General features: G+C 52.6%; 1 protein-coding gene across 1 annotated transcript in view; it reads right to left on the minus strand.

Moving 5' to 3' along the window:
• Window positions 1-25,208, minus strand: part of LOC308578705 (protein Shroom4-like) — a 39,849-nt gene extending 14,641 nt beyond the window's left edge. Inside the window, exons 1-3 of the mRNA XM_081179172.1 lie at window positions 24,991-25,208; window positions 7,345-7,496; window positions 2,897-3,031 (exon numbers count right to left, since the gene is read on the minus strand). Of these exons, the coding sequence (XP_081035298.1) occupies window positions 2,897-3,031; window positions 7,345-7,496; window positions 24,991-25,152 (449 nt within the window). The 5' untranslated portion in view covers window positions 25,153-25,208. The remainder of the gene's footprint in view (window positions 1-2,896; window positions 3,032-7,344; window positions 7,497-24,990) is intronic.
• Window positions 25,209-27,222: the final 2,014 nt, after the last annotated feature.

Raw genomic sequence — 27,222 nt, forward strand, 5'->3', positions numbered from 1 at the left:
AATTTTTTCTTTTCTTGTTTTCCTCCTCCAAAAACTAGGTGCGTCTTATGGTCTGGTGCGTCCTATAGGGTGAAAAATACGGTACATAACAAAAAACCACAACTGAAACCCTCTATTGAAATGAATCTAGAAAATTGGTTTACTCCAAAAGCACCTAGATCTGGTGTGTGACCACCCTCTCAAGAACCTTGCCCAAGAAGGGGAGACTGGAAAGTAGCCAGTAGTTAGTTTTTTTCAACTCCAGGGAGGGTTTCTTGGCTGAGTGGTTTCACCACTGCCTCCTTGAAGCGGGCAGGGACCACCTCCTCCTCTCGCAAGATGGTATTAACCACTTCCCTGGCCCAGCCAGCTGTCCCTCCCCTGCTAGTTTCTATCAGCCAGGAGGAGCAAGGGTCCAGAGCGCAAGTGAGTGCCCTGACTGATCCTAGCACCTTGTCCATGTCTTTGAGCCTTACTAACGGAAACTCATCCAACACAACAGGACTAGACTGTGCTCTGGACACCCCTCGAGATTCATCTGCTGTTAACAGTGGCATCAAGATCCTGGCAGATGTAAGCAGTTTTATCCAATGCTTTGCAACCAAATCACAATGAATTACTATTGGATCCATCACCTCCTTTGTGTCAGACTGTAAGAGGCCACATACTACCCAGAAAAGCTCTGCCAGACACCATAATGAGGATGCAATGGAAGCAGAAGAGTATGCCTTCTTTGCTGCCTTCACTGCCAGTAGGTAGGCTTTGTGATGAGCCCTCACCAGTGTTCGACTGCAGTCTACTAGAGTTTTCCTCCACTCATGTTCCAGCCGTCACCCAGGGAGGAAACAAACTGAGAAGGTGCTCAGGAGTGATTGTGTCAATGGGCCAAAAGTCATCCAGATGTTCCACAAGTCAGCCAGGGCTTTGATAGGAACATCAGTCATATCAGCCAGAAAGTCCCCCAGAGCTGTCTAATAGGTAAAGAAGGTAAAGGATCCCTGGATGGTTAAGTCCAGTGGAGGGCAACTATGGGGTTGCGTCGCTCATCTCGCTTTCAGGCCGAGGAAGCTGGTGTTTGTCCGCAGACAGCTTTCTGGGTCATGTCGCAAACATGACTAAACTGCTTCTGGCACAATGGGACACCATGATGGAGACCAGAGCGCACGGAAATGCCGTTTACCTTCCCGCTGCAGCGCTACCTATTTATCTACTTGCACTTTGACGTGCTTTTGAACTGCTAGGTTGGCAGGAGCAGGGACCGAGCAACAGGAGCTCACCCCGTCGTGGGGATTCGAACCGTCAACCTTCTGATTGGCAAGCCCCAGAGCCTCAGTGGCTTAGACCACAGTGCCACCCACTCTCTCACCAGAGCTGTCTGGAAATATATTGGATCCATCAGCTTCCGAGGGCAGACCCTTCTCATAGGTCCACCACCTCTGCAGAGGGGGGAAGGTGCTGAAAACCTAGATTTCAAAAAGGAAGTGATCTAACTATGACATGGGATGGATGTCAATGACACCCACTTTCAGATCACCCTCTTCCCGCCCAATGACATGTTGGGGCAGCCCCATGGTCGTCATGGCAACTATGAAGTCCCAAGTGACCGCAGGGCCAACTGTTTTGGTATGGATGTTGAAGTCCCCCAACACCGGCAGTCTAGGAGTCCTCAATACCATGCCTGAGCATGGGTGTGTTTTTTTGGCAAAATGTCTTGGGCAAGCCGTGACAGCACGTCAGAAAATTCAGAAACGACAAAACCCAGCCTTTTGGCAACTTGTGCCCTCTTCCCCACTCCAGGCTGGAGGGAGTTGGCAGCCCTGCCCCCTTCACTCAGACAAGAGGCCTGCAACTCATTACCTCCTCCCTGCTAGCAGCCAGGATGGCTTCCAAGCCGCCTCCCTTCCTGGAGGGAGATGAGCTCAAGCCAAACAAGCATCTGAGGCATTGGGGGGTGGAAGAAATGCCAGGCTGGAGAGCTTCAGCACGAAGCCACTGCCATGTCCCACAGCCGAGCAAGGATGATTGTGCCACAGGGCCCAGGATAGGTCTGGGAAGAAGCCAGTCAGCAAGCAGCAACTCCGGAGCCCAACCCATGAGCAGGAGGTGGGTGGGTGTGGAGGTGGCAGCAGGGTAGTGCAACTAGTAAGGAGCAGTCAAACACACACCCTCCTCCTCCTCCCTGTTCCCAGACAAGGACCAGCCCCCGCCTATTTGAGGATGATGGGAATCAGTTTTCCAGATGTTTCTGGACTACAAGTCATGGAATCATGGAATTGTAGAGTTGGAATGGACTCCTGAGGGTCATCCAATCCACCCCCCTGCAAAGCAAGAATCTCAGCTCAAGCATCCATGACAGGTGGCCATAGGGCCCATCACCCTTGACCACTGGCCATCCTGGCTGAGGCTACCAGGAGTTGGGGGCCAACAACTTTATCCTGAAAACTGCCCTGTGATCTTTGGACAAAGGATAGTGCGTCACATTCCAACCCTTCAATATTATAATTCCATGGTCAGAGAAAGAGCCCCGGGTGCCCCCACCGCCCCCTGCTGCCATGGGGAGAGAGGTGCTGCCAAACCAGACAGATGCCCAAGCCCATCCTGTGGAATGCCCTCCCATCAGACATCAAGGGGATGAGTAATTATATGTCTTTTATGAGACATCTGAAGACAGCCCTGTATAGGGAAGCTTTTTAAGATCTAATGTTTTACTATGTTTTTATACATGCTGGAAGCCATCCGGTGTAGCTGAGACAACCCAATCAGATGGGTGGGGTACAAATAAATTATTATTATTATTATTATTATTATTATTATTATTATTATTATTATTATTACTATTACTACTACTACTACTACTACTATTATTATTATTATTATTATTATTATTATTATTATTATTAGTCAGGCAGCCACTCACCTGGGGTCGCAGCCTGAGTGCCAGGAGAGGTTGAAGGCATCGGCCGGGAAGTGCATGGTGGTGTCAGCCTCAGTCCGGACTTCGGAGAGCTTGGCCAGGTGCCATGAGTGGGGCCTGATGAGAGGCACAACCCTCCTGTGGAGCAGATCGAAGGGGGAGGAAATGAGCCAGAGGAAACAGCAGGCACACCTCCCCTCCTCCACCGCAGGAGAAGCTCCTACTGTGAAGCCTCCTTAAGGCCCATCAGAAGGCCGGGCAGGCTACACACACACACACAGCATGAAGAACCAGCTGCATGAATGGGACAACTGGCCAGCCAGTAGTACATGTGAAAAGGATCTAGGGGTCTTGGTGGATCACAAGCTGAACATGAGTGAAGCTTAACATGACTGATGCAGCAGCAATGAAAGCTAAGGCTCTTCCAGGCTGCATCTCCAGAAGTTGAGTGTCCAGGTCAAAGGAAGTCCTAGTCTCAATCTATTCTGCCTTGGTCAGACCCCACCTAGAGTCCCGTGTCCAGTTTTGGGCTCCACCACTTAAGAAGGATATGGACAAGCTGGAAGGTGTACAGAGGACAATGGCCAAGAAGATCAAGGGTCTGGAAACAAAGCCTTATAAGGAGCGGTTGAAGGAGCTGGGTATGTTTAGCCTGGAAATGAGGAGACTGGGAGGAAATATGAGAGGAGATATTGACCATGTGTCACGGACCATGTGTCACGGACCATGTGTCACGGATGCTTGGCTGGAGATTCCTGGGGTCGCTTCTGACTCTACAATTCTAGGATTCTAAGATACTCTTCTCTCTCTCTCTCTCTCTCTCTCTCTCTCTATCTATCTATCTATCTCTCTTTCCCTCATCCACTCAAACACCCCTGTCTCTTCTCCCCCATTCCCAAAGCCATCTCAAGGCACAGCCCCCCCCCCACTGCCAACCCACATGCAGCTTTGCAGAATTTATACAAACTGTGCTGTGAGGCGGGTCTGGAGGTTGGCCAGAATTAAGCAAGATCTCGTTCTGGCAGGCAGCATGGGGAAGGGGGATGCCATGCAGAGCAGCATGGGGGAGCTGGGAGCCTTTCTAGCTGCCACCCCCCATGTAGCCCCCTGCAGAGCTATAGGTCAGGGATGGAGAGATTACTATAACTTTGGAAGGGCTGCTTCTCAAGAGTGTAATGGGTGTGGGAGGGAGAGGATGGTTCAGAAAGATGCCTAAGCGATGTTTCCTGTCTGTTGGAAGAGCCAATTTAATCAAAGAATTGTAGAGCTCAAAGGGACCCAAGGGCCATCTAGTCTAACCCCCTGCAATGCAGGAATCTCAGCTAAAGCATTCCGGACAGATGTCCATCCAAGCTCTGCTTATAAACCTCCAAGGAAGGAGAGCCCCCCCCCACCTTCCATCCCACTCTCAAGCAGCTCTTGCTGTCAGAAAGTTCCCCCTGATGTTTAGTTGGAATCTCCTTTCTTCTAAAGTGATGTATCTCCTTTAAAAAACCCAAAAGACACAGCGGGAAGGTTGGGGAAGGAAGGAGTCATTCAGAGGAAGTCTTCCATGCTTTTGCCCTTGTCTTATACAGCTGCAGCAGCCCCCCCTCCCCCCCCGGCCTCCCTTTTCACACATCCGACCTGGGAAGAGCTGGAGTTTGCAGCACACAAGATCTCATTTTGGTGACAGGGTGGTGGTGACTCACCCTTGTTCAGCCACCAGAGAATGCCAGGATGGGAGCTTTCCCAAATGGAACATAGGTAGTCCCCATAGGCAGAGCCAGGGCTTGCCCAAGACATTTTGGCACAGGAGGCAAATAGAAAAAATGTATCCCCCGCTCCACACCAGGGAAGATCCGCGTCAGGAACAAGGTGGGAGGGGAAAAGATCAGGACCCCCGTGGACCCTGCCGCCTGAGCCCATGGCCTCAGCTGCCTTCATGGGAGGGCCAGCCCCTTCTCCCCCCATCCAGCTCAGCACCACCCAGACTGACCGGCAGCAATGGCTCTCCAGGGTTTCAGGTAGGAGCCTCTCCCAGCACTACCTGCAGATGCTGTGGGGAGTTGCCAGCTGAGCTGCCTCGCCAGTGGGAGCCTGCAGACCCCAGGGAAAAGCAGCACAGCAGGCCTGGCAGCGAGGGTGTCTTCACCCACGCCAGTTAGGGTAGGAGACAGTGAAGAGAGGATTCGTCCCACCCCTTCTCCTCCAGACAAGGGACTCACCAGGCACACCAGAAGGAGGTGGCAAATGGGATGGCCCCATGCACCCCAGGCACAAAACACTCACCTGTTCGTGGGCAGTGGGGAGACCTGTGCGAGTGTCGGGCAGGACAAAGAAGCGCCCCAGGACTCCAGCCCACACGCTGCTGGGAGCTGTGGGGAATAAGCAGCTGAGGGGCCGGGACATGCAAGCCATCCCTACTCAAGAGGGAGGGGCTTCTTACTGGGCAGGCGTTTCCTGCCGCCGCCCCCCTCCTGCACTCCCCAAGCCAGACGCCATTCCCATCCCCTTCCAGCCAGGAAGTGGTGAGGAAGTGATGTCCAGGGAGATAAGGGAGCACGTGGAGCAGGCAGTGGTCATGTTGGAGGCCCCAAATGATGCAAAGGAATAGCAAAAGGGCTTCCTGGCTCTGTGGAGCAACGGGAATCTAGGAAAAAGGTCAGCTTGGGGAAGAAAACATCTGTCCGCCCATCAGGCAGGCAGGCCCAACTTTGAGGCAAGGTGAGGTGGCCGCCTCAGGTGGCAAGATAGCAAGGACAGAAGATGTGGATCTTTCTTCCCTCCTTGTTCCTAAGCTAGCTCTTCACCCACCCCTTATTCCCTGGTGGGGAGGAGGGGATCCTTTTGTCTCAGAGGTGAGGAGCTCTCCTGCCCCCCCCCCCCACTGTGCACCACAAGATGAGACAGTCCACTCTAGCCTGGCTGCAGGGGGAATCCCAGGACTCCTCTGGCTGAAACAGCTGCAGGCCTCCTTGTCCTGCCTTGCCTCCACTCACCCCACGCAGGAAGCAGTAGTGACAGAGGGCAGGAAAAGTGAGGTCATCGGCCTCGGGAGGAAGATATACCGCTCTATTCTGCCTTGGTCAGACCACACCGGGAGTCCTGTGTCCAGTTCCAGTGGCCACAATTTGAAAAGGATATTGGCAGGCAGCCAAAAAGGTTAATGCTCTTCTAGGCTGCATCAAGAGAAGTTAAGTGTCCAGATCATAAGACCACTCTATTTTCCCTTGGTCAGAGCATACCTGGGGTCCTGTGTCCAGTTTTGGCACACTAATACTGTGTCAAGGTCTGACACCAGAGTTTAAAAAGGATATTGGCAGGTGTACGGAGGAGGGCCACCAAGATTATGAATTTCTAAAGAGCTGTCACATGGAAGATGGAGTAAGTGTGCTTTCTGCATTAAATAGGTTTTCACAGAGAAAAACATGCGCCTCTGAAACTAGTTAAGAGAGAGGGAAGATGGGGAAAAGGAAGATCTATATCAGGAACAATAGGGGAAAGAAAGATCAACATTGGGATTTGCTGTTCCAGTGGATCCTGCCGCCTGAGGCAGTTGCATCACCTTGCCTCACAGATGGGCCGGCCCTGGCTGGCCCCATAAAAGAAATCTAAGGGTTTAATGATTCCTTAAATCATTATGTAAAAATATTACAACTCCTAAAAAAATTGTTGGTGTTTGATGGGGGATGGAGGGAATGGAATCTAGGCTGCTTTGGACCAGTCCTATGGAACTCCATTTGCAGAAGCAGGTGTGAGAGAGGGGTGTGTGATTTTAAGGGCACATCCACACTTATTTTCATAGTCAAAGAAATGTTTTTATTGGCACAGGTCCACATTTTCCTAGTTCATGCTGAGCTCTTTTTTCTTTTTCTGCCCCTCCACTGTCCCCCCAAAAAACCTGCTCTTTAAAGCAGAATTGCAATTTGGATTTTGTGCTGATTGCATTTGCTCTGATTCTGCCACAAACAGCGAGTTTTCAGGGGGAAAGCACTGTCGCAGAAAACCTCCAAGAACTCGGACAGGGAGCTTTAAAGCACAGTCCTGCGCCTAGAAACGCTGCACCTAGAAAGTCTGGATGAGCCCCAAGAAACACGGCCTTGCCCTGTCACCCACCCTGTTGTTTGTCTGTCGCTAGGCTGGCTGCAAATAAGAGGTGCAGGTCCAAATTCCTGCCACTGGAGGGCAGCAGCAAGTTGGTCAAAGGAGCCCCACATCTGACAAGGAAGCACCAAATCGGATAAGGATCCCTGTCAACTAACCTCTTCGGGTGCGCATTTCTCAAGCCCCCCTAAGGAGCACCATCAGCACCTGCAGGTCTTCTGATGGAATCACGGTTAGAAGGGACCCCCGAGGATCATCTAGTCCAACTCCCTGCAAGGCAGGAATCTCTACTCAACTTTAACAAGGGAGGAAGAGGAGAAGGGCAACAGAATGTGAGGCCAAAGGGAGACCCACGAAGCTCTCACCTCCGGAGGATCATCTTGAGGGTGCGGTAGGAGCCCTTGATAAGGATGAGGGCCTCCTGCCGAGAACCATACAAGGGCGTCCCGTTGATGTTCACCAGCTCGTCCCCAGGACACATATTCTGCGACAAGGATGCCTTCCCGCCATCCTCTACCTGTGAAGAGACATGGCCGTAAGCATCAGTGCAGGCAGGAAGAGGCTGATTCAAAGCTGCAAGCCCAACTGGGATACAGACTCCCAGACACTTGTCTCAGGGGCTACCCAGAACGGTTCGCAGTGCAAGAAATAAGTCATAAAACCCTAGACTCCTAGACTTGGAAGGGATTGTGAGGGAAAGGAATCTCAACACAATCCTCCCTGGCAGATGCCATTCAACCTCTGCTTAAAAACCTCCCGTTAAGGAGTGTCCACTACCTCCTGAAGGAGTCCATTCCACTGTCAAACAGCTCTTGCCATCAGAACATTCTTACCAATGTTTAGTTGGAATCTCCTTTCTTTTGCTTGAAGCCATTGTTTCAAGTCCTACCCTCCAGAGCAGGAGAAAACAAGCTAGTTTCATCTTCCATGTGACAACCCTTGAGATATTTGAAGATGGCTATCATATCTCCTCTCAATCTCCTCTTTCTTTCAGGCTAAACATACCCAGCTGTTCCTTATAAGGCTTGGGTTCCTGACCCTGGATCATTTTGGTTGCCCTTCTCTGCACACCTTCCAGCTTGTCAATATCCTTCTTAAATTGTGTTGTCCGGAATTGGACACACAGTATGCCAGGTGTGGTCTGGCCAAGGCAGAATAGAATGGTACTACAACTTCCCTTGATCTGGACACAAGAATAGCATTAGCTTCTGTTGCTGCTGCATCACACTTTTGACTCACATTAAGCATTTGGTCCACAAAGACCCCCTAGATCCTTTTCACGTGTACTACTGGCAAGCCTGGTGTCCCCCATCTTATATTTGTACAACTGCTTATTTCTGCCTAATTATTCCCACTTGGGAACTGATTCAAATGTGCAAGCCTGCCAGGAGCGAGCCAGCAGTAAATGACACTGTGCAAGCTGGAATTAATTCTTTACTAGCAAAAACAAGATCTGCACAGGAATGCCAGGCCTAATGAGCACAGCAACTCATCTCTAACAGGTCTTGCCTCCATGAAGCAGTTGCTGAGACTGAAGGTTCCCGCCTCCCCAAAGCTGCCTAAGTCCCCTCCTTTCCAGGGTTTCCCCCAAGCTATCTGAGACTGTGCCTGTGCCTGTGTGAAGCTGACTTCTCCACCCTCTTCATGCCTTTCCTGGTTCTGGGAAACCAGAGGTAGGGGAGCTTGTCACAGCAGGAGGAGAAAACACTTGTGACTCTTCACCAGTCTGACTCACCTCTTCTTCTTGGCCTCTCTCCTCCCTCCCTCCTGCTTCAGCTTCTGGACTTGTCTCTGCTACAGACACTCCCTACTCTCTAAGCCCCCTCTGCAGCTTCCAACGCCTCCTCCTCCCAGGTTTCTCCCTCTGACTGCTCGTTTTCACCCCACCACCGATCCCCTGGCTCTGAGCCTCCCTCCCTTGGGGGTTCCCCAGCTGGCTGGGATCCAGCCTCCGGGCACTTGCCACAGGGGCTGGTCAGGCAATTCACACACACCAAACTGGGCCAGCTTCCCCAAAGGGGAATAAGTCCTTCCCTTTAGCCCCAAGCACTTGTGTGAAAAGCCACGCAAACCTCAGAAATGAGGCTAGGGCAAATTCCAGCTGCAAAATTGTTTCACCAGGCAGAGTTAGAAGGGTTATACAGAGAGAGAACGCCCCCCCCCCCCCAATGTTCTAACACTTCCTTTAAACAGTAATTTGAGGACAGGTTTTGAGGATTTGAAGTAGCAAGGCAACCAGGGCTGGCCCACCCATGAGGCCATGTGACACAAATGCCTTGGGTGGCAAGATCCACAGAGGCAGTGGGTCCCAATGTTGATTTATAGTTCCCTTTGTTCCTGATGCAGATCTTCGCTCACCCCTCTTCCCTGGCGCAGAGGAGAGGGCACCATTTTGGGGTTTGCCTCAAGTGGTAAAATCATTGGGCTGGCCCTGAGAGCAACAACAAGCAACAAGTCACAATCCTTGCAGCTGTCTGTTCAGCCCTTTCTTCAAACAGTGCAGACAGCGGCATCTACACCCACGCAGATGGCAGCAGGGCCCCAAGCCCTTCCATTTGGGGCAAAGGATTCATACAGTGTTGCCCCTCTTTGCTAAGTTCCCCACAGCCACAGGGTCCCCTTCATTCCTAAAAACAGGCTCCCACCAAGAAGCCCTGCAGCAGTCCCATCTTACAGCCAGGGAGAGCAACACACCCATTGACCCCCACAAGCATCACCCCACCATTTGCACTTCAGGAACTGAAAAACGAAGTGCTCACCTGGACTTTGCCCTCTTCCCTCCACTTGCCTCCCTGCTTCCACTCACCCTCGAAGCCCCAGCAAGGGAGCAGGATGCTAACGGGTGTGAAAGAGGCGTCCTGGGGAAGGCTGGCCGGCTGCAGAACTAAGAGAGACCCCCATAGCCAGCCTGTCCTCCTGCCATGGTGCGCTCTCTCACCTCCTCTGGATCAAAGACCCCCAAGCCAGGAGGCTCTGCCCAAGAGAAGCTCCAGGGCCAAGCTGGGACAGAGGGGCTGGGCTGGGCTGCCCTTCCCTGCCAGAGTCACATGAGCCCAAGAGCAACTGCAGGGAGCTCCCCCAGCTGTTTCCCTGGATGAGACAAGGGCCCTTTGTGCTGCTCAAATGCCAGCAGGACGGTCCAGAACCCACAGAGCCCTTGCACAGCGGCCGGCGAAGGGCTCTGTCCACGCCAAGGCCGTGCCTGGCAGCCTGTACCAGGGATAACGGTGGAGGGAGTGGGTGGCAGGCTGCAGGCATGCGTAAGTGGCGGGGGGGGGACTGGGATGCCATCACACCCTCCCCCAAACAAAGCACAGAGCCCACTGCACTTTGTTCTAGAGGTTCAGCTGCCAATGTGCAGGTTTGGGCAGGTGGCCTAGTCCATTGCAGGGATGGAGGCACTTTGTTGTTGTTGTTTTTAATATTTTTTATTACATTTTTCAAGTACAGATATAAAGTCAGATATAAGAAAGAAGTAACAGAAAAAAGAAGAAAGAAATAAGAAATCCAACATCCCAAAACATTTTTTCATAACCAACCGGACTTCCGGGGATGGAGGCACTTTGAGGAAAGAAGAGCTAAGCTCCTCTTAGGAGTCTCCACCTGTGGGGAGGAGAGGGGCTGCCCTGTGCTTCCAGGCTGTGGTCTCCCTCCAGCAATAAGGTGAACACGGTGGCTGTTGAAAGCAGTAAATGCCTCAGAATTGATGGGAATCACAAGTGGGGAGAGGTCTGCTGTGGAGCTCAGGACCTCCCCGTGGCATTCCCAAAGGAGGCACCTGGTTAGCCGCCATGAGAACAGGATGCCGGTTGACAGAAGCGGGCCTTTGAGTCTGATCCAGCTACACAGATGAGCCTTTGGGCCTGATCCGGCTACAGGGCTGCTCCTCTCCAGCCCTGTTCTCTGTAGAGAGGGCCACTACCCAAGGCAAGCGCTTCTCTTTCTCCTTGCACAGTGCAGTGGGCGAGGCATGGGGGAGAAGCCACCGCCCTTTCTCTGCTGCCCTTCTTCTGGGCCCGCTGGGCTCCCTCAGGGATCTGGCAGAAGTGAGAGTCCCAAGGTGAGGTGGCTGCCTCAGGTGGCAGGATCCAGAAACAAACACAAGATGGAGAGTTTGTTGCAAATCGGTGTGTATGTGAGGTCCCTTTTTGAGAACCCCAAACCTCAGGAGCTAGAAATGGCAGGACAGCCCCACCTAAGTTCCTAAGCAAATCAGGAAAGGATGCCAGCACAGGATGTTAATACTTAACCACTAAGGCACAGAATGGATCGACTCCCTAAGCCAGAGCTACCACTCCCATCACCTTTGACCGCTGACCACACTGGATGGGTCTGATGGAGCCCCACAAAAGCTCCCCACCACTGCCTTAAGGGAAGGCATACCTTGTCCATGAACAGCTCAGAGGATGCAGCAAAAAAGCTAATGCTATTCTAGGCTGCATCAACAGAAGTGACAACCATTTAGATATCTGAATATGGCTCTCATATCTCTCCTCTTCTCCAGCCAAACATCCCAACTGCCCTCCTCATAAGGTTTGGTTGGTTTCCAGACCCTTGAACAGCTTGGTCACCTTCCTCTGCACACATTCCAGCTTGTGAATCTCTCTCTTAAATTGTGGCGCCCAGAACTGGACACAGTATTTCAGGTGGGGTCTGACCAAGGTAGAATAGAGTGCTACTATTGCTTCCCTTGACCTGGACACTAGACTTCTGTTGATGCAGCCTAGAAGAGCATTTGCCTTTTTAGCTGCTGCATCAAAAGGTAATGCTGTTCTTGGTTGCATCTAGTCTTCCTGAAGGAGTTTTCTATTTCCACCTACCACCAGGCAAACCAGGAGCCTTCAGGTCAGGCCTGGAGGTCTCAGAACCCTAGGCCCCTGGAAGCTGTTCTACCCATCTGAACGCATTCAAATTCAGAAGATCTGGAGGGCATCTCATTCTAGAATCATCTAGAATAAAAGAAACTGTTTTCAGCCAATGTGTGTTGGTCTTCTCAATTTGATTTTTAAAAAAGAAATGCCAAATACTTTTAATGGCATACTCAGCTAGACATGTTGACTATTTTTTAGGGTGGGGTCCACCACCTATCCTTTTTGCAAGAATTTAGACTGGAACTGATGACTGTTTCTTAACCAGGCGGCTTCTGCTCTGCCTTCCGAGACTGTAAGAGCTTTGTTTGAGAGGAGGGAGTGGGAGGGGAAACGGATATGAAATCCCGTTTAGCTGCTGGGTTACTGTTCCACATTTTGAGGCAAGCCCCGGTAGCAGGGAAAACCAGCTCTGCAAATAAAGGCCAGAAAAAGTTCCTAGCCTGCAAGGACAGGGCACACTCTCCCTACTCTGTGTCCAGTTGGCTAACAGAAGTCTCACGTCTCCAAGAGGAAAGTTTCAGGACATGATGTGAAGAGGCAGGCAAGGCCTTCAAGAGCCATACAAATAGATCCCCTTCCCAGGCAAACAGCAACAGGAATCCACGCCCTCCCAGAAAAAGCTGGGGCAGCCCATCCATGAGACAAGGTTAAGCCTTGCGTGGCAGATACACCTCCCGCCACTGCATTACTGCCAGCCCTGCTGGGGCTTTTCCTGTCCCACTGCGACAGTGCAACCAGCCTCACAGGGATCTGTTTCTCAGTGACTGGGAGCAGAGGTGCAGCAGGGTGTGGGGGGAAACAGGGAGGCATTTCCATCTGCCCTCCCACTGCTGCCAAACTGCTCTCCCATCCCTCAGGAGCACAATTAGGCACACAACCAGGAGTAACCAGCTGCACAAATATAAAATGACGGGCACTTGGCTTGCCAGCAGTACAGGTGAAAAGGATCTAGCACAAGTCAACAATAAGATGAAGCAGCAAAAAACAAAACAAGACAAAAAGCTAATGCAATTCTAGGTTGCATTAGCAGAACTCAAGAGAAGTAATAATCCCGCTCTATTCTGCCTTGGTCAGACCACACAGAGGAGGGCAACCAAGATGATCAGGGGTCTGGAAACCAAGCCTTATGAGGAACAGTTGAAGGAGCTGGGGATGTTTAGCCTGGATGAGACTGGGAGGAGATATGATAACCATCCTCAAATATCTTAAGGGCTGTCACATGGAGGAGGGAGCAATCATCTTTTCTCCTACTCTGGAGGGGAGGACCCAGTGTTAGAAATTCATCAGCTACCAAGTGTGTTTTGTGACTGGTGTGGATCCAACTGCAAGCAGGTGGAGAATTCTGGATGCCTGGTTTGTGATTGACTTCTCCACCTGGCTGCTCCCTCCAGCTTTCTTAACCAGGTAAAAGGAAGAGTTTATTTACTGCATTCATATCCCAACTTTTTCTCCAAGGAGTACATGGAGGAGCCAAGCCCATGTCTTCAGGTTACAAAGAAGGAGATTCCACCTTTCCACATCAGGAAGAACTTTCTGAGAATAAGAGCACTGTGACAGTGGAAAATATTCACTCAGAAGGTTGTGGACTGTCCTTCCTTGGAGGTTTTTAAGCAGAGGTTGGATGGTCATCTGTCCTGGATGCTTTAGCTGAGTTTCCTGCCTTGCAGGGGGTTGGAATCAATGAGCCTTGGCGTCCCTTCCAACTCTAAGATTCTATTATTCTATGACCAGCACATTCTCCACAAAGGCCACTGGAACCGAAAAAGAAAACACAGCGCTCTCCGGATGCTGTACCTTCCTTTATTTGGGGAATAAAGTACATATGTGGAAGACAGATAGGCAGTGTGTCCTTGACACTGCGCCTCCTGCATGCCTGTGCTCTTTCCTCAGCTCCCAGCTGGAGGTCCTCAAGAGCCCAGAAGCAGCTGCAATGGAGGAGGAGGAGGAGAGGAACAGCCAGCCTGGACTGCAGAAGGCTTGGGATGTGGCAGCGGCGGCTCTTTTAAGCTCTGGCCAAGCCTGCCTCAGCCAGGCGGATCATTCCCAGCTGTGTCCCAGAGGCCCTGGAAGCTCTCCCACAATGGCTGGTTTCTGGGCTGCAACATAAACTACGGAACTCACTTCTGTAGGCGGCTTCACAAGAGGACTTGGCAAATTAATGGAGGGCTATCGGCAGCTACTAGCCATGATGGCAATGCCTCTGAGTAAGAGCTGCTGGGAATTGCAGGTGGGCAGAGTGCTGTGGCCATCTGGTCTTTCTTGCTTGCTTCCCATTCAGGCACCTGGGTGGCCTCTGTGAGAACAGGATGCCAGACTAGATGGGGCCCTTGGGCCTGATCCTGCAGCAAGGCTCTTCTTCTTCCATTCCTATGCAGCTGTGGAAGACTCACTCAAAGTTCAGGGAGCGCCTACACCCCAGAAGTGGGCACCCCAGTACTTCCTATGCTGGGCGGCCCTCAGCAAATGAGAGCCAGAGTGGTATAGCAGTTAGAGTGCTGAACTAAGACCTAAGAGTCCAGGGTTTCTAGTTCCTGCTCAGCCATGAAGCTCACTAGGTGGTCTCGGACCTAATTTTGTCTTCTCTCAGCCTTGCCTACCTCACAGGGTAGTTGTGAGGATAAAACGGGTAAGAGGAGAACCACGGACACAACCTGGACCTTTTTGTAGGAAAGAAGGTGGGACAGAAACATAATAAAAATTTAAAAGTGAGCCAAGGTGCAGATATGCTCCCTGGAGGTGGAACGTTTGTGTCACACACACACACACACACACACACCCCTTTGTGCCATTCTCCAGCCTGGCATGCAACAAACATTGCCACTGTGTCTGGCACAGCTCCAGCCAAACCCAACTTCTGGCCAAAGAAAAGCCAACACCTTTCATCCTCCTCCGCAGAAACAGGCAGGCCCTTCAAAAAGTCTCATGGACAGCCTTGGGGTGGCCTTGGGGCCCACTCTGCTCCACTGCCAATCAGAAAGAGAGAATGTGGTCTTTTGCATGGCAATTAAGGCTTCTCTCCATGGCAACAACCAAAGTGTCCCATTGCGCCAGAACATCACAAGACACTCAACATGCACAGGGACAGTGCAAGGCCCTGTGGCTAAAAGGGCTCATCCAGACTTCATTTTATGCCATGCTTCTTGGCACAGGTCTGGGCTTTAGAATTGCCTGTCCAAGCAGGCAAGAACCCACTTCACAACTGAATTGGAGAAAGTGGCAATCTGCAGAAAACCCATTTGTCCAGATTCAGTGTGAAAGAATGAGTTCTTGGAGGGAAAGTGCCTGGACATAAGAAAAACTGCTTGGAACTCAGACACAGCACTTCAAAGCTTGGGCCTGTGTCTACAAAGCATGGGGTAAAAACAGGATCATAGAATCATAGAACTGTTGAGTTGGAAGAGACCCCAAGGGGTCCAACCCCCTGCAAGGCAAGAATCTCAGCTAAAGCATCCCCGACGGATGGCCATCCAACCTCTGCTTAAAAACCTCCAAGGAAGGAGAGTCCACAATCTCCCAAGGAAGCACATTCCACTGTAGGGGATAGGATGGAACACGGGTAGTGCTGTGGTCTAAACTACCAAGCCTCTTGGGCTTGCCGATCGGAAGGTTGGCAGTTCAAATCCACTTAACAAAGGTGAGCCCCAGTTGCTCTGTCCCAGCTCCTGCCAGCCTAACACTTTGAAAGTCTACCAGTCTACCAGTGCAAGTAGATAAATAGATACTGCTGTGGCAGGGAGGTAAATGGCATTTCCATGCACTCTGGCTTCCATCACAGTGTCCCATTGCGCCAGAAGCGGTTTGGTCATGCTGGCCACATGACCCGGAAAACTGTCTGTGGACAAAGGCTCGCTCCCTCAGCCTGAAATGCGAGATGAGCGTTGCACCTCAGAGTCAAGTTTGACTATGTCAACTGTCCAGGGATCCTTTACCTTTTACCTTTACCTATCTCCAGTGCCAAATGGGACGCGGGTGGCGCTGTGGGTAAAACCTCAGCACCTAGGACTTGCCGATCGCTTGGTCGGTGGTTCGAATCCCCACGGTGGGGTGAGCTCCCGTCGTTCGGTCCCAGCTCCTGCCCACCTAGCAGTTTGAAAGCACCCTTAAGTGCGAGTAGATAAATAGGTACCGCTTTATAGCGGGAAGGTAAACGGCGTTTCCGTGTGCTGCTCTGGTGCTGGTTCGCCAGAGCAGCTTCGTCACGCTGGCCACGTGACCCGGAAGTGTCTGCGGACAGTGCTGGCTCCCGGCCTCTAGAGTGAGATGAGCGCACAACCCTAGAGTCTGTCAAGACTGGCCCGTACGGGCAGGGGTACCTTTACCTTTACCTTTATCTCCAGTGCCAACAGAGAAGGGGATTATTAATCAAAGAAGAACCTTCGGACAAAAGAGGGCTCCACTTCTACCAAAAGCCACAGAATACAGGCCAGGCAATAGAAAACACAGTGCATAGTTAAATTGTGGGTTTCACTCCCACCACAAGTAGGGATGTCCACCAACTTCACTCAGGATGTGCCTAGCAGTGGCTGCCAGCTAACCACAATGGCTCTGCTCTACACCCATTGCCAGTTTCTGTGATTTGCAAGTGTGGAGAGTTGCTGTTGCACTCAGACCCTGGTTGGCGGCCTCCCAGGAGAAGCATTTGGCTGGCTACTGTGAGAACAGGATGTTGGGCTAGACAGGCCCACGTTGACCTGATCCATCACAGCTCTTCCTGCATTCTTATCCACGGAGGAGTGATGGATTACAATGAGATAACGATGAGTTGGCCAGCAGCAAGTCACGTTCAAAGCCAGGCAGGAGAGACAGAGAGAGACAGAGCAACCCTCAGCAACAGTGGGAGAAGACGGCATCTGTTGACATCTCTGCCCAAAGCCAGACAAGCACCCAAGACAGGGGGAGAAGGCAGCTCCTTTACCCATCAGGCAGCTATGCCAAGGGGAAAGGGCGTGAGACACAGTGGGCTCTCAGCCAACAGATCCCTACCGGCAGACATAGATGGCTGCACCGTGTGTCCAGGACCTCCCATCCCTCAAATTTTAAATAAATTCCCTGCTACCGTTGCATATTGAAACATGGTTTGATCTTCCTTCTTAATCTCATCTCCGACCATTCCTAAAAGAAAGGCTTCGGGTTTTTTAGGGAAGGTATATTTCAAGACCATTTTTAATTCATCGTAAATGAGGCCCCAGAACCTTTTCACTTCTTCGCACGTCCACCACATATGGTGGAAATCACCCTCCCTTTTTTTACATTTCCAGCAGGTTTTGTCCCTGGTCCTATACATCTTTTCCAGTTTCACTGGAGTGATGTACCAGCGGTACATCATCTTTTCCATATTCTCTCGGAGTCCAACACAAGCTGTAAATTTCATATCTTTGTTCCAAAGTTTCTCCCACCTATCGTAATCCAAATTACAGTGGTACCCCGCAAGACGAATGCCTCGCAAGACGGAAAACCCGCAAGACGAAAGGGTTTTCTGTTTTGGAGGCGCTTCGCAAGACGAATTTCCCTATGGGCTTGCATCGCAAGACGAAAGCCCATAGGGAAATGCTGGCGGTCAGGAGCAAAGACTTTCGCCCACAGCCGGCCTTCAGAAGAGGACCTCTTCTGAAGGCCGGCGGGGGGCAAAAGTCTTTGCTCCCCCCCCCCGCCTGCCTCCCCCCCGCCTGCCCCGGGCGATCTTAAAATGCTGGCGGGCGGGAGCGAAGCATTCGCTGCCGACCCCCAGCATTTTAAAATCTCCCCGTGTCCTGGGAAGATTTTAAAATGCTGGGGGTCGGGAGCGAAGCGCTGCAGACCCCCAGCATTTTAAAATCTCCCCGTGTCCTGGGAAGATTTTAAAATGCTGGGGGTCGGGAGCGAAGCGCTGCAGACCCCCAGCATTTTAAAATCTCCCCGTGTCCTGGGAAGATTTTAAAATGCTGGGGGTCGGGAGCGAAGCGCTGCAGACCCCCAGCATTTTAAAATCTCCCCGTGTCCTGGGAAGATTTTAAAATGCTGGGGGTCGGGAGCGAAGCGCTGCAGACCCCCAGCATTTTAAAATCTCCCCGTGTCCTGGGAAGATTTTAAAATGCTGGGGGTCGGGAGCGAAGCGCTGCCGACCCCCAGCATTTTAAAACCTCCCCGGGACACGGGGAGATTTTAAAATGCTGGGGGTCGGCAGCGCTTCGCTCCCGACCCCCAGCATTTTAAAACGCTGTTCCGAAGTGGGGAGTGGGGGCGGGGACACCTGCCCCCGCCGCCCCACTTCGGAAAGCTGTTCCGAAGTGGGGCGGGGGGCGGGGACACCTGGCCCCGCCGCCCCACTTCGGAAAGCTCTTCCGAAGTGGGGAGGGGGGGCGGGAACACCTGGCCCCACCGCCCCACTTCGGAAAGCTGTTCCGAAGTGGGGCGGGGGGGCGGGGACACCTGGCCCCGCCGCCCCACTTCGGAAAGCTCTTCCGAAGTGGGGAGGGGGGGCGGGAACACCTGGCCCCGCCGCCCCACTTCGGAAAGCTCTTCCGAAGTGGGGAGGGGGGGCGGGAACACCTGGCCCCGCCGCCCCACTTCGGAAAGCTGTTCCGAAGTGGGGCGGGGGGGCGGGGACACCTGGCCCCGCCGCCCCACTTCGGAAAGCTCTTCCGAAGTGGGGAGGGGGGCGGGAACACCTGGCCCCGCCGCCCCACTTCGGAAAGCTGTTCCGAAGTGGGGCGGGGGGGCGGGGACACCTGGCCCCGCTGCCCCACTACGGAAAGCTCTTCCGAAGTGGGGAGGGGGGGCGGGAACACCTGGCCCCGCCGCCCCACTTCGGAAAGCTCTTCCGAAGTGGGGAGGGGGGCGGGAACACCTGGCCCCGCCGCCCCACTTCGGAAAGCTGTTCCGAAGTGGGGCGGGGGGGCGGGGACACCTGGCCCCGCCGCCCCACTTCGGAAAGCTCTTCCGAAGTGGGGAGGGGGGGCGGGGACACCTGGCCCCGCCGCCCAACTTCGGAAAGCTCTTCCGAAGTGGGGAGGGGGGGCGGGGACACCTGGCCCCGCCGCCCCACTTCGGAAAGCTGTTCCGAAGTCGGGCGGGGGGGGCGGGGACACCTGGCCCCGCCGCCCCACTTCGGAACGCTCTTCCGAAGTGGGGAGGGGGGACGGGGACACCTGGCCCCGCCGCCCCACTTCGGAAAGCTCTTCCGAAGTGGGGAGGGGGGGCGGGGACACCTGGCCCCGCCGCCCCACTTCGGAAAGCTCTTCCGAAGTGGGGAGGGGGGGCGGGAACACCTGGCCCCGCCGCCCCACTTCGGAAAGCTCTTCCGAAGTGGGGAGGGGGGGCGGGAACACCTGGCCCCGCCGCCCCACTTCGGAAAGCTCTTCCGAGGTGGGGAGGGGGGCGGGAACACCTGGCCCCGCCGCCCCACTTCGGAAAGCTCTTCCGAAGTGGGGAGGGGGGGCGGGAACACCTGGCCCCGCCGCCCCACTTCGGAAAGCTCTTCCGAAGTGGGGAGGGGGGGCGGGAACACCTGGCCCCGCTGCCCCACTTCGGAAAGCTGTTCCGAAGTGGGGCGGGGGGGCGGGGACACCTGCCCCATCCGCCCCACTTCGGAAAGATGTTCCGAAGTGGGGCGGGGGGCGGGAACACCTTCTGAAGGCGGGCAGGGGGCGAAAGTCTTTGTCCCCCCTGCCTGCCTTCCCAGGGGCTTTTAAATCGCCCCGGACAGCGGAGAAGTCCTCCGCTGTCCGGAGCGATTTTAAAATGCCGCCCGCCAGCATTTTAAGATAGCCCCGCACAGCGGAGAAGTCCTCCGCTGTCCCGGGGTTTTTTTAAATGCTGGGGGTGGGAAGAAAAGCCCTTGTCCCCCCCCCCCCAGCCTTCAGAAGAGGTCCGGGGACAGACTGTCCCCGGACCTGGTCTGAAGTCGGTTTCCCTAGGAACGCATTAATTGATTTTCAATGCATTCCTATGGGAAACCGTGCATCGCAAGACGAAAAAACCGCAAGACGAAGAGAATTGTGGAACGAATTAATTTCGTCTTGCGAGGCACCCCTGTATATCCCAGATCTATGGCCCATTTAATCATGACCTCTTTCACCTCTTCGTCCTTGGTGTCCCACTCTAGTAATTGATTATACATCATTCAACACTAGTTTCAAAGTGTTGCAGACATCAAGGGAGGCATGCCCTGGACCCCAGGGCTAGCCCCAGAGATTTTGGCACCTGAGGCAGACTCCAAAATAGCACCCCCTCCCTACCAGGCAAGAAGGGGTAAGGGAAGATTTACATCAGGAACAAGGGAGAAAGATTGACATCTTCTACCATGGTGGATCCTGCTGCCTAAGGCAGTTGCCTCACCTTGCCTCATGGGTGAGTCGGCTCTGTCTGGGCCTTTTCAGGTCACGGTGGGGAGGAAGGCCACAACCCGACCAGGGTGCTGCTAATAAGCCTCTTCCAGGAAGGCAGAAGGCATCCACAAGCCTTAAGAACATAAGAAGAGCCTGCAGCTGGATCAGGCCCAAAGGAACCCACCCAGCCCAGCCTCCTGTTCTCACAGCGGCCAGCCAGATGCCCCAGTGGGAAACCTGCCTGCAGGACCTGAGCCTGAGAGCAACTCTCCTCTCTGCAGCCTCTACTAGCAACTGGCATTTGGAAGCACCGCTGCCTCTGACCATTGGTGGCCATTGTACAGCTTCTGCTGCCGCATTCCTGCTATTCCACACTTTGCTGCAACCCCAGAATATGACAACAGATGTCCCCCCTCAGGAAACAGCTGCTGGCTTGCAGCTGGATGAAGCCCACAGACACCATGCTGTGGGAGGAAAGGCTGCCTCCGCCTCCTCCCCACATTCTGGACCATGCCCCTTCTTGGCAGCTGCTGCCTTTCACTCCAGAGGCAGTGGCACAGACTAACCCTCTATCACAGCCTCCCCTATCCAGGAGCCTTCCAGGTGCTTCGACTACAACTCCCACCAGCCCCAGCCATCGCTGGCATGTGCTGATGAGCTGCGGTCCTAGGCTGGGGAAGGCTGGTCTACTCTAGGATATTGTAGGGAAGTGACAAATCAAGGTGGATACTCAGCTCCATCCATGCTTCACGCCTCTCCCTCTGCATGCTTACCTTTTGCCCCACGCACTACATGCACAAATCCACACTTTCCCAGTCAATGTTTAAGCACTTTTCTTTCCTTCGCCACAATGATTTCCCAACAAAAACTAGCTCCTTACTGATGAATCGGAGCAAAGAGCAATCTGCTGGAAGCTTGAATTGCTGTTTGCTGCAATTCAGCATTGAAGAGTGGGGTTTTCGTGGGGAAAGTGATAAAAAATAAGTGCCTGGACACATTGTTTTAAAGCATGAACCTGTTCCTAGAAACACAGCAAAATAGGAAGTCTGGATGAGCCCTTTGCAACATATCCTTGAGGCTGGAGATGGGAGGGAAGAGCAGCACAGCCACAACTCGCTGCAGGGCTAGTGTTAAATGCAAAGGACTTCAGAGGATGCACAGAGCAGGTATTTGGGTCAAAGCTGGCCAAGGTGAGAAGAGGAGGAGAAACCAGCATTTGCTAGGCAGGATAGCCAGAGTCTGGGGCTATGTCTGGATGTTTGGCTGGCCTGGGGCAGACCCCAAAATGATGTCCCCCTCTCCACCAGGGAAGAACCAATGAGGGAAGATCAGCATCAGGAAAAGGGAGGGGGGAAGAAAGATTGACCACAGGGTCCTATGGATCCTGCCACCTGAGGCAGTCACCTAACCTTGTGGTATGGCGGGCCGGTCCTAACTGGCCAGCTATACAATGCCCAGAAGAGAGAAGGGAGAGGAAAAGGCAGATCCAATGCTCAGAGCATGCAGAGAGAAGGGTGTGTGCTGGCAGTTCACTATGGCACAAAGAAGCCCTTGCTCCTGTGCTTGGACTGTGGGCGACTTTGCCAGGGAGCCAAAAAGAAGGTGCTTCCCCAGCCTTGGCATCCTGGCCTGACCTGTCTTCTTCTGCTCCAGAGGGGAAGACCTGAACCAATGGATTCAAGTTACAAGACAGGAGATTCCTACCGAACATCAGGAAGAACTTTCCAATGCTAAGAGCTGTTTGACAGTGGAACAACTACCTCAGAAAGTGGTGGGCTCTCCTTCCTTGGAGGTTTCTAAGCAGAGGTTGGGTGGCCATCTCATAGAATCATAGAGTTGGAAGAACTTCCTGACAGTAAGAGCTGTTCGACAGTGGAATTTGCTGCCAAGGAGTGTGGTGGAGTCTCCTTCTTTGGAGGTCTTTAAGCAGAGGCTTGACAACCATATGTCAGGAGTGCTCTGATGGTGTTTCCTGCTTGGCAAGGGGTTGGACTCGATGGCCCTTGTGGTCTATTCCAACTCTATGATTCTATGATTCTATGATTCTAAGTCTGAAAGTGGCAAGATTAGAATTGGATGTATAATTCAAATGGAATGTTTTTTTTTGGTGTGTTTTTTATTGTTAAATTTGAAAATTTTATAAATAATTTTTTTTAAAAAAAACAAAGATGTTGAAGATGGGGGACACCTGGCTTGAGAGCAGTACATGTGAAAAGGATCTAGGAGTCTTGGTTGACCACAAACTTGACATGAGCCAACAGTGTGACGCGGCATCTAAAAAAGCCAATGCAATTCTGGGCTGCATCAATAGGAGTATAGCATCTAGATCAAGGGAAGTAATAGTGCCACTGTATTCTGCTCTAGTCAGACCTCACCTGGAGTACTGTGTCCAGTTCTGGGCACCACAATTCAAGAAGGACACTGACAAACTGGAACGTGTCCAGAGGAGGGCAACCAAAATGGTCAAAGGCCTGGAAACGATGCCTTATGAGGAACGGCTAAGGGAGCTGGGCATGTTTAGCCTGGAGAAGAGGAGGTTAAGGGGTGATATGATAGCCATGTTCAAATATATAAAAGGATGTCATATAGAGGAGGGAGAAAGGTTGTTTTCTGCTGCTCCAGAGAAGCGGACACGGAGCAATGGATCCAAACTACAAGAAAGAAGATTCCACCTAAACATTAGGAAGAACTTCCTGACAGTAAGAGCTGTTCGACAGTGGAATTTGCTGCCAAGGAGTGTGGTGGAGTCTCCTTCTTTGGAGGTCTTTAAGCAGAGGCTTGACAACCATATGTCAGGAGTGCTCTGATGGTGTTTCCTGCTTGGCAGGGGGTTGGACTCGATGGCCCTTGTGGTCTCTTCCAACTCTATGATTCTATGATTCTATGATTCTATGAATATCAACAGGCCCAGGACAGAACACTGTGGCACCCCACTTGTCCCTATCATCCAGAAGCATCAACCCAGCCTCACGCAGAACCACTTTGTGTTAAGCCACTGCATGCTACTCTCCACAGCTGAATCCTGTCGCTGGAACACACAGGGATTGGAAGCAGGCACCACATCCCGAATGGGTACTGAGGGCAGGACCAAGGCAGACTACCCCCCAACCCCAGGAGCACTTCACAGAAAGGAGAGGCCTCTTCACATCCAGCTCCACCCCCTGGCTTCTTTCCTTGGGGACCAATCCAGCCATGGGGCACGCAGGGCATTCCACTTGGAAAAGCAGCATCTTGCTGCCACTCTGGGAGACCAAAGCCACCAGAACTGGCAGCGGTGGAGGGACAAGGGCAGTTAATCATTCACGGCCAAAGGGCTGTTCCTGCTCACTGCCCAGTCCCAAGGGAGTGCAGTTAGAGACTCAGCCTGGCACAGGGCCAGTCACCCCAGGCCCTCTCGCCTGACAGACAGAGAGAAACTCGTGGAACAGAAATGCTTCACGGCCTGCCCCTAGGCAGGAGGAAGGGGTTTCCAGCCCAAGGACTTGCTCCACCAAAGGCTCATCCTTTTGTGCCACGTTTCTATGCACAGGTATGCCCTTCTTCTTCTTCCCCCCTGTGCTTTCCCTGCAAAAGTCCACTCTTTACTGCTTAATTGAAGCTAATGGCTGAATTTCTGTTTGCTCCAATTCTGTTTGTTCCAGTAAAGAGCAGATTAGTCAGGACAAAAAAACAAAACAAAATAGCACTTGGACATGGTGCTTTAAAGCGCGGATCTGTGCTCAGAAATGCCAAGCAAAAGCTAAGTGTGAGTGAGCCCTAAGGCACGCAAGCATGGCGCCACAAAGGAAATGGATGGGGTGGGGGCCCTGTTATGTCTGATGCGCCTCCTGCAGCTGCCTGCCCAGACAAGGGCCCAAACTAACAAAATGAATTTCAATGGGGACAAATTTAAAGTTCTGCACTTAGGCAGATGCACAGACAGAAAATGGGGGGGGGGGTGGCTGATTTACCAGTAGTATGTGTGAAAAGGATCAAGGAGTCTTAGTAGCTTAACATGATAACATGAGTCAACAGTGTGACGCAGTAGCAAAAAATGCCAATGCTATTCTATACTGCATCAACAGAAGTCTAGTATCCAGATCAGGGGAAGCAACTGTCCTGTTCTGTTCTGCCTTGGTCCAAACCTGGAAAGTGTGCACAGGAGAGTGGCCAAGATGATAAATGGTCTAGAAACCAAGCATTATGATGAACAGTTGAAGGAGCTGAGTATGTTTGGCCTGGACAAGAGGAGACATTCAAAAATCTCAAGGGCTGCCACATGGAATAGGGTAGGACTCAAGGCATGGCTTCAAGTTACAAGAAATGAGATTCTGACTAAACATTGGGAAGAACTTTCTGAGGGTAAGAGCTCTGTGACATTGGACTGGCCTCCCTCAGAAAGTGGTGCAGCCTCTTTCATGGGAGGCTTTTAAGCAGAGGTTGGATGGCCCTCTGCCATAGATGGTTGAGTTGAGATTCTTGCCTTGTAGACGGTTGGGCTAGATTACCCTCAGGACCCCTTCTACCATTCTGTTATTCTTTGATATCTGTATCTAAAAAGCCTACAAGCTGGAACTTATTTTTTTACGTATAAACTTCGTCCAAAGTTGTTCGTGAGCTTACTGCTTCTGCAGTAGCGAAAGGTTTGGAGCTTTCTCTGCTTTTAGGTGGAGACTTGTACCGCGAGCAAGATCCACACACTTCCGCTGCGTGGACGTTCTATCAGATTCCCTATAAAAAGCGGGCGTCGCCGGACGGGCAGGGAGAAAAGGCGGAGGACAGGGGCGCCCGGAAGCCGCGCCTCGCCCGGACGGCGACCCCAGAGCGGGGAAGGAGGAGCGCGGAAGGGGCTCACCTTGGAGACGATGAGGGGCTTGCCGTGCTCCAGCCCGCCCTCGAGGGAGAAGCCCCAGGGCGCGCCGCCGGCCAGATGCACGGGCACGTGCTGGTAGGAGACCAGCGGCAGTAGCTGTTGTTCGGGCTCCTGGCGCTGCGCGACCCCCGACGGCCGCGCCATGGCACCATCCCGTAAGGCGCCCAGGCGGACGCAGCCGGGCGTCCTCGGCCGACGTGTCTGGCGGGGCGGGGCGGGGGCGGGCGCTCAGGGTGGGCAGGCCCTGCGCGCTGTGGCGCGCGCTCCAGCGCAGCCAGCCTCTCTCTCCTTGCGGTCGGCCTTTCCTCCGATGGCTGGAGCGGCTTCCCGCGCACCACATTAACATGCCTGCTCAGTAAGCATGGGACGGGATGTCGGGATGTCTCGCCGAAAGCCGAGTTGGCGAAAAGTAGTTCAAAAGCATCTCCTCTGAACCATTCTTCCTCGGTCAGACCCCACCTGGAGTCCTTTTTCCTGTTCTAGGAACCACAATTTAAGAAGGATGTTGACAAAATGGATTATGGATAGGGTAGAGCGACCAAGGCAGACCCCCCATGTGTCCCTATTTTCCAGAGACGCCCCTGATTTAGAGAAGTCATCCCAGTTTCTGATTTGATCCTGGAATGTCCCACTTTTCTTTAGGATGTCTCTGTTTTCATTGGAGAAATGTTGGAAGGCATGGAGTTATCCCACCCCCAAGCCATCTGGAGGCAGTCCTGTATAGGGAAGTCTTTTTTTAATGTTTACTGTTTTGGGCAACCAGTAAGATGTGTGGGGTATAAAGAGTAAAATTACCATTATGGAATGGGTCATCCCTTTTTTCATCGAAGAAATGTTGGAGGGTATGCCTAGAGACCAAGTCTTATGTGGAAGAGTTGAAAGAGTTGGATATGTTAATGCTGAAAAAGAGGAGACTGAGAGGAGATGATGAGAGCCATCTCCAAATACCTTAAGGGCTGTCCCATGGAAGTTGGAGCGAGCTTGTTTTCTCCTGCTCTGGAAGGCAGAACTCGAACCCATGGCTTCCAGCTAAAAGAAAGGAGATTCCAACTATGCATTCAGAAAAACAGTAAGGGCTGTTTGGCAGTGGGACAGTCTCCCCCGAGAGGTGTTGGGCTCTCCTTCCTTGGAGGTTTTTAAGCAGAGGCTGCATGGCCATGTGTCATGGATGCCTTAGCTGAGATTCCTGCACTGCAGTGGGTTGGACTAGATGACCCTTGAGGTCCCTTCCAACTCTACCATTCTATGAGTCTGTGATTCCCCCTCATCTGGATGTTCCAGATGCTCCACGCAGGCCCACAGCCCATGGCTGGCGCAGTAAGCACTTTGGGGCACTGCTACACTACACAAAGGTCCTCACTGTGGAAGGACATGGGGATCCAGAATTGGCCTCCACAGTCACTTACGGACTCACTGTTAAAACCGTGTTCATGGAAGACCATCTTCCTTGGCAACGAGAAGTCGCCAAAGAAGAAGACACTACACCACTTAGACCGCAGTGTGGCTGGCAAGGGGGACAATCTCCAGCTGAACCAGCCAGTGAGCAACACCCTCTGCTGGGTCCGCCCCTTCACTAAACAGGCATCTCAAAGTGTGATGGGAACTTTAGCAGTTAAGGCCAGTGTTCTGATTGGGGTCCACAAACCAACTGAGAGCCAGGGCAGTGGGCAAAGGAGTGGGGTAATGCCAGTCTCAGCTGGCAGTAGTTTGCGCCAAAGCCAAAAAGGCACCCAACACTATTTCCCTGGATCCAGCTGATTCCTGGATTACAGTGGATGACCTTCGGGTTCCCTTCCAACTTGACAATTCTATGTTTCGGTAAGTCTGATGACTGGATTTCAGATGTCAAGCCTTCTCTCCACACTTGAATGGGATATATGGTTCAGAGAGGAACACACCATTCTCCCACTCCTCCCTTTCTAGGGAAATCTGAGACATCCCCAACCCACAGCAATTTTAAGTTTATGATTTCAGCTTCACTCAAATGACGTTCCCTGTCAGGAAGAAGGGGAAGTTCTACATCAGAAACAAGCAAGGGCGGAAGTGGCGGGGGGGGGGTAGATAGATCTGCATTGGGATCTGCTGCCCCAGTGGATTCTGCCACCTGAGGCACACTTTGTCTCATAGGTGGGCCAGGCCTACCTGGCTCCATTTGCCCCTAGGCCTCCCTCCCTCCTCTGTTGCCCTCTTCTGCCCACCCCACCTGGACTTCCC

Source organism: Podarcis bocagei (genome assembly GCF_964188305.1).
Source record: "Podarcis bocagei genome assembly, chromosome: Z".
Taxonomy (NCBI): domain Eukaryota; kingdom Metazoa; phylum Chordata; class Lepidosauria; order Squamata; family Lacertidae; genus Podarcis; species Podarcis bocagei.